We start from the raw sequence: 7,547 nt of genomic DNA on the forward strand, positions 1-7,547 counted from the left end.
TGCCCTGAGTTTTGGGGGGTACACCTAGATCCATCTATCATCTGCCATGACAATAAACCTTTTCGGAACCAAGGACTTCCTCGTGTTATTGGGACCTGCAGCCACCAAAGCCTCTAGGCCACTGGAACTATAGGGTCCCTCCTGAATGTGGGACCCGCCACAGCGTGGAAGCCCCTCCAGGTCCCCACCGCTGTGGCAGCCTCTAAAATTTTCCCCACATTTTGGCGCCCAACGTGGGGCATGAACCTATGACCCTGAGATTAAGAGTCTCATGCTCTACCGACCACAGGAGAGGAGCCCATGACAGCGAAGGTCTGAGAGCAGAGTTGACTGACTCAAAACAGAGATAAGAATGAAACGAGGAAGAAGTTCTTCCACCAAACATCTACTGAGACTTTGTTTTGGACTCCACATAGTCTATTCACTCAGGATGCAAAATGCTACTGTGCAAGGGCTGGAAGAGCTGACTTCTCAACAGAGCTCCAGACTCTGGGGATCTAGCCCTGCAGTTATGACCTTATAATAAGGACATTTTTCTTTTTTTCAGACAGAGTCTCAGGACATAACTCTGGCTGTCTCTGAACTCTCTGTAGACCAGGCTTATCCTCAAAATCATGGAGATTCACCTGCTTTTGCCTCCCTCATGCTGGGATCAAAGGTGTTTGCCACCACCACCCCAACTAGAGTTTTTTTAGCCTTCCTCAGTTGTAGCTTTTCATTTTCTCAGCTAAGCCTCAGAATTCTATCTGGGATGTTTCAGAGTAATATGGTATAATATATCAGAGCCTGGGCCTTGGAACTATGCCCTGGGTTCCAACCTCTGCCATGATACTTTCAGCTTGATAATATTTAGAAAATTAATATTTTGTGTTTCAGTGTCTTTATTTGTATGAAGGAGATACTGCACACCTCTAGAGTTAGCATATGAATTAAAACAATAAGTAGGTATCAGTCAGGTAGTGAGGAAGGGAAATATATCTGTATTTTCAGATATCCAGGAGGCTGATTATTTAAGTTCAGAAATAGCCTAGGCAATATAGTGAGACACCCCCCCACACACACACACCTCAAGGTGAAGAAGAGGAGGAATGGAAATGAGGAGGAAGAAGAGGAAGAGGGGAAGAGGAGGAGGAGGCGGGGGAAGAGGAAAGTAAAATGAAAATGAAATTGACCACACCAGGAAAAAGAAGGAGGAAAAAAAAAGAAGGCTACATACATAATTGAGTGGCTGTTATACAAATGTAACCTTAGTTATTATCATTTGAGCATATCACAGAACACATTTGACAACTGGAAATTACACCCCCCAAGACGAGAAGTGAGTGCTCCAAACCAATGTGACTTATCCAAAGCCATAGAAGTTCAGTGACGTCACTAATTCTTGGGCACAATTCTTTGAGTCCTTTCCTAATGTATCGATTAGTAAAGTCATGTGAAATGTTCTTTTTGTTGTGTCTCCCTCATCCTGAGAATCCTCTCTCATTTCCTCCAAGAACCTCAGTGAAGTTGTGAGTGGCACAACCGAGAGGCCAGAGACACTGCAGACAGCCTCACTCTTCCTACTGGGTCTTCTCACCCCTTCCAATTAACTTGAGAAAAGCCCTCTTCACATCCTTGTTCCGGAGACTGTAAATAATGGGGTTAAGGAAGGCAGAAATGACATTATAGAACAAGGCCAACTTCTTGTCATCTTCTGGGGAGGCTTCAGAGCCAGGTCTCATGTACATGACCATGCATGGAACACAGAACATGGTGACCACAGTGATATGTGAAGCGCAGGTGGAGAAGGCCTTCATCCGTCCTTGGGTGGAGCGAATCCTTAGAATGGCTATGAAGATCTGAACATATGAGGCTAGGATGAGGGATAATGGGATCAGAAGCAAGATGAAACCCAGGATGAAGTCCACTTGGTCATTGAGGGATGTATCTGCACAGGCCAACTTCAAGACAGCAGGGATTTCACAAAAGAAGTGGTTGATCTCATTAGGGCCACAGTAGGGAAGATTCATTGCAAAGACTGTGTAGACAAGGGCACAGACGAGGCCACAAAGGGCTGAGCTGGCCACCAGGGCTATGCATAGGGCTTGGCTCATCTTGACTCCATAATGGAGTGGATAACATATAGCAACATATCTGTCATAGGCCATAGCTGCAAAAATCCAGGTCTCAGTGATGCCTAGTGTCAAGAAAATGTACATCTGGATCACACACCCAGTGTAAGAGATGGTCTTATTCTTTCTTACTAGATGAGCCAGCATCTGGGGCACTGTTGTGGTAGCATAACTCAGATCCAGGAGGGAGAGGATGCTGAGGAAGAAGTACATGGGTGTGTGGAGACGAGCATCTATTCTAATCAGGGTAACAATGAGTCCATTACCCAGGACTGTAAATAAGTAGAGGAAGAGGAAGAGGAAGAAAAGGATCCAATTGGTCCTAGGGTTTCTGGAGAAGCCCAAGAGGATAAACTCAGTTACAAAACTGTGATTTCTCCAGCCTCGACTGTGCATGGCCTTCCTTCTGAGGAGAGAAGGGGACATATGACTGTCCTCCATACTAAAATTTGTAGTATCCATGATAAAATTCTTCATAAATCCCACAGATGGGGAGCTGAAAGGAAAATGCTTACCTTCGTGTCCTGGAAGTAATTTCTCCATTACCCCCATGCCCTGGAAATAATCTCTCCATTACCACCGTGCCCTGGAAGTAATCTCTCCATTACCCCCATGCCCTGGAAGTAATTTCACCAGATTTGACACTGGCCTTTCCAAGCTCTAGGTACTTAGTAGAAATTCCACTAAGTAATTTTTAGGTTGTCCAACTAACTACCCCCAGTAAACACCAAGGTTCCTGTGAGAAACTGTAAAGGACAGAAGTCTTATATCAAAGAAACACATACACACACACTATAAACAAGTCAAAATGAGGAGGCGAGGCATGCCTGATGTTTCTGAATGTCATTACTTCAAGACAAGTAGGTACTAGAAGAGGCAATGTAAAACAAACAAGTTTTAAAAAAACCTAGAAAAGTAAGAAAAAAGACCACAGCACCAAGTTTATCCCTCTCTCTTCTTCCTCTGATTCTGTATAGAACCCACATTTTCAAGAAAAAACACTTTGTGACCTTGACTACCCTCAAGTGGCCCTCTATCAAGGGTGACAGTGCACATATTTCTGATCTGTATGCTCATCAAGTTGCTTTTGAATAAAGTTTTCCTGACACTTTACAAATTAAACAAAACGACTCCCCACTTTTGTTGCTTTAGAATCTCTGTCACCTCCTGACCCTTCCTACATTAGTACAGCAAAACAAATTAACACACAATGATAACCACCAGGACTCTAATTTTGAGAGCCAGAGAAGAGTTCTGTCTTCTAACATTTCTCAAAAAGATGAGAGACATGGACTTGGGAATGTGACTGCTGTGTGTCTGGACACTGTTCCTAAGCAGCATGGGGGACGTCCTCCACAGCTCTGTCTCTCACAGGATTGGTGAGGGGTGGGCATAGGTGGATCCTCACTTTAATGTAGACTCAGTCCTCAATGAGAGATCAGCAGCCTAGCAACAAAGGATGTTCCTGACCAGACTCTCACTCTCTATCCCCTTGATAGTTCTTATATGCCTGTTACAGAATGCTAGCACCAGGTTGTTCCATCTTTTCTAGGCCCTGGAAAAGAAAATGACCATTTATCAAGAGTCACCATAAAGAATGCTTCACTAAGCATGATCTGTTTGTCACCACTACCATTGAGGTCAGAACCTCACTTTTTTCCTTTACAGAGAATTGGAGATCCAAAGTGAACATTTAGTATGTGGTAGATCTAGGACCCAAACTCCGAGCCCTATGATCTTGCCATGTGAAATTGTCATTTGTCTCCCACACCATCAATTTTCACTAATAGTTTAGCAAAGGTTCCAAATAGAATGTCACTGTGTGGGAAACTGGACCTGTCTAGTCAGTTTAGAAGACAGAAAACAAATATTTCACATTGGAAAAATGAAGTATCCTTTTTTGCATATAAAACTGTCTAGATCCAGCTGATTTTTTGACATCTATCTCCCATTCATCTATAATGGACAGATTATATCTAACATTTTCTAATCCAAACTTCCAGTGGCCTCTGCAGAAAAATTCTTATCCTCTTTCCCAAAGTGGTTAGTGGTGATTTCATCCTTGGAGGGGACGAATGTGAAACAAAGAGCCCCAGGATCTGTCAAATGTTCTCTTTCTCACACACCTCACATGTGGCGTATAAGAGAGTAGTGTTGGTTGTCTTTCAAGTATGAGAAAGAAAGATCGAATCTCACCATATCCATCAGTACCAATAAATTGTTATCTTTTCCTGCCTGGAGTTCTGCAGTACCCCCTAGGTTCTCCCACGTTTCCTCTCTTTCTCCACCGACTTTTCTCCATTTGGTAATTTAGAACAAATATATTTTAAAAGTAATCATGTAAATCTTATCAAAATACTCCAGTGAAACTGGTTGAGGTGACACATACCTACAATCCCAGGACTCAAGAGGCAGGAGGAGGAATGAGTTCAAGACCAACTTCGGCTATAGAACAAGATGCTGACTTAAAGCAGCAACCATTCTCTCTCTCTCTCTCTCTCTCTCTCTCTCTCTCTCTCTCTCTCTCTCTCTCTCTCCACATTTATGTATGGCCACACATACACCTCAGCACACCTGTGAAGGTCAAAGAAAACTTAGAGGAATTAGCTTGCTTTTTCCTCCAAGTGGGTGCCAGGGATCAAACTTAGGTAAGCAGCTTAGCAGCGAGCCCTTTAACCTGATGAGCTTCTTGCTGGCCCTATAGTGGTCTCTTTAGGTCACCAAGAAAAGTCAAGGTTATCTTTGACTCAAAGATCACTCAACACTCCCCACCTCTCACTTCTCCGTCTACTCACTTCTCTGACTCCAAACACCCTTTCGCTGCATCTCACTCAAAGAATACTGCTGCTTCAACACTTTCTTAGAATTCTGTTTCCACTACTGGAAACTACCTTTCTGAGCCACACTCTCACTTCCTACAAATGTTTGTTCAAGTGTTGTCTTCTCAGAGAACGTCTAAGTCCTTCCTAACACCCTGTTCAAAATTGGAGCATCTTATATTCTCTATTCCTATCTCCTATTTTATATCTCTTCATAGCACTTTCTAATCAATGCATAAAGTATTATTTAAATTTCCCTTTCAAGAATATGAGAGCTTTGCTTTTCTTGGTTCATTGTATACCGTCATAGTAACAGATTCTAGGACAACGCCTGGCACGTTGTAGGAATTTGTGTGTTGAATAGTTTATTTAAACTAAGTCTGAGCTGGACACTAGCCCTGTTATGAATGACGGTGCTGTCCTTGGTGCTGATTCCTATGGGACCAGATAGAAGGCTGACCCCCAGGCGCTTTTCTTGCAGTTCTACAGCTGTCAGTGGATTTCCAGGTGGAGACTGGTTCTGACCACTTAGTCCATTCTCCATAATCATCCCACTCTATCACCAAGTCTACCTACCATTACACACATCTTAAAACCGAGAAAACAGATCCATCAGTTAAGCAGCACCCATTGATTGCCCAGAACAATCTCCAATTCATGCACCTGCAATTTAAACACAGGGAAGGTGTTCTGGCTGCCACACAAGACAGACCACCTCATTTGCTGGCCTCCCATTTGGGCCTGCTTCACAAAGCTGCGGAGTAGTATGTATCACACAGGTAGGAGAGCCTCTGAAGTCAAAGAAAATTATATTTGAGTTAGAGTCTACCATTTATCAGCAGCACAAACTGGGGAAAGTCAGAACCCTCTGGCCCAGCACCCATAAGACTAGAACGACACACTCTTTGAGGTCTCATGAATACTGACTTAGTTTTTGTGTGTATGTGACACTATAACATTGAAAATCAATTACTATTACTGCTATTGTTTAGTTATTTATCCTGTTGAAAATTTTTTCTTGCTTCTTCCTGTTGGTAAAATTCTAATCATGGAAGTCCTTCAAGATATCCACCTTGCTTATTCCTCAGGCCTCTGGTTGGACCTTTGAAGGTACCTCCACTACTGTTTGTAGTCACATTGGCACACACACTTATCTGTAGAGTCCCTTAAATAAGAAAAATCTCAATGCCCTCACCTGTCTCTGATTCTTATTAGCACATAGCATGGGCAGGGCTAATAGGTATTAGGTAGGTGACTATGAAATTATGCCAATGGTATGATAGTGAGTTATCTACAAGAATGAGTATCTAGTCCAGTGCTTGTCCCAACAACTGGAGAATCTCTACCAGATTATCAACATTCACCACGACTAGATTCTCATTGTTGGCTATTTGTTAATGAATATGAACAAATTTTGTGGAACTTGGAAGAAATTTATTAAGAGCATGTTGATAGGTTTTTCTTTCTTTCTCAAATGAGTTTCTCCAATATTAGTGAGATGGAATTAAGGCAAGAGATGGGCAAGGACAGAGGCAACTTTTCTCTGAGCATGACATAGTTACCTTACATCCAAAGCAGGATACCGTCAAGAGCATGGATACTAGAATAAGAGCTAGGTGCTGTCCTGACTCCATTGATAATGAGCAGAATAGCGAATCATCTGAACTTCTTGGGTTTCCATCTTTATCTAGAAATTAGAATCCATCTCAAAGGGTGTTGGTAATAATTAACTAAAGCATTACATGGAGATTTGTTTAATGTGATGCCTGCAGCTGAGTGTTCAAAGTAGTATTTGCTTTTGTATTAGTTTATCATCGCAGGTTCTTTTCTTTCTGAAGGTTTAGAAAAGGGAATTGAGACAGAGAGTAACTTGCCTGATAGTGCACAGCTACTAAGAGACACAATCCACTTCTGTCATCATCAAAGACCTTCCTTTCATGGACTCTGTTATTCCATCCTGATACATCATACTGGACTGATGGCTCTCAGTGAAGTGATGGGAAATTCCTTCTCAAGGACTTATCCTTCAAACTCCTTACCTATCTTCCCTTCTTGATTCCAAGTGTGATGTACAATCTTGCTTCATATCCATGCCTTGCAACTGCCTTCGACAGTTCCAGAATATAGGTACTGGGCTATAAGAGGGCCCTACTTCAGCCACTCTCCAGAGCTACTGAGTCTCAGCAGCTTCCTTGAAGACACCCTGACTGGTGTATTAATGAGGCTCATGTGTATTAGGGATCAAAGAGTCCCTATGGCTGCAGCCATGCTAGCTCCAGTGTTATCTCAAGGGTCTTTCAGTCCTGTGGGATCCTATTACTTATAAAAGGATTCTACAGAAGTACAATCATCATGCAGAGAAGAGATAAATGCATCCCAAAGGAAACCCAAGGTTGGAGGGGAGACCAGAACTCCTGGAGAGATGTAGAAATCGATTCTTGATCTCAAGTTTCCATTTTGGCACCTGGCTAGCAAAGGAGACAACACTAAGACCCAAATTTTCAGTTACTCTTATGGTCCTGTTTAGGTCCTCCACATGGGGAAAAAATGTTGGAACTAGATATGGCTTCCCAGAGTCAGTCTTAGTGGTGGGAAAACTGAGGATCAGTATCCAGAA

At 42.6% G+C, this 7,547-nt stretch overlaps 1 protein-coding gene across 1 annotated transcript; it reads right to left on the reverse strand.

Moving 5' to 3' along the window:
* Positions 1 to 1,559: 1,559 nt before the first annotated feature.
* Positions 1,560 to 2,507, reverse strand: LOC114638804 (olfactory receptor 2D3-like). The gene has a single exon (XM_028787394.1). The coding sequence runs from the start codon at positions 2,505 to 2,507 to the stop codon at positions 1,560 to 1,562; it is 948 nt and encodes a 315-aa protein (XP_028643227.1).
* Positions 2,508 to 7,547: the final 5,040 nt, after the last annotated feature.

Source organism: Grammomys surdaster, unplaced genomic scaffold (assembly GCF_004785775.1).
Source record: "Grammomys surdaster isolate TR1022 unplaced genomic scaffold, NIH_TR_1.0 100, whole genome shotgun sequence".
Taxonomy (NCBI): domain Eukaryota; kingdom Metazoa; phylum Chordata; class Mammalia; order Rodentia; family Muridae; genus Grammomys; species Grammomys surdaster.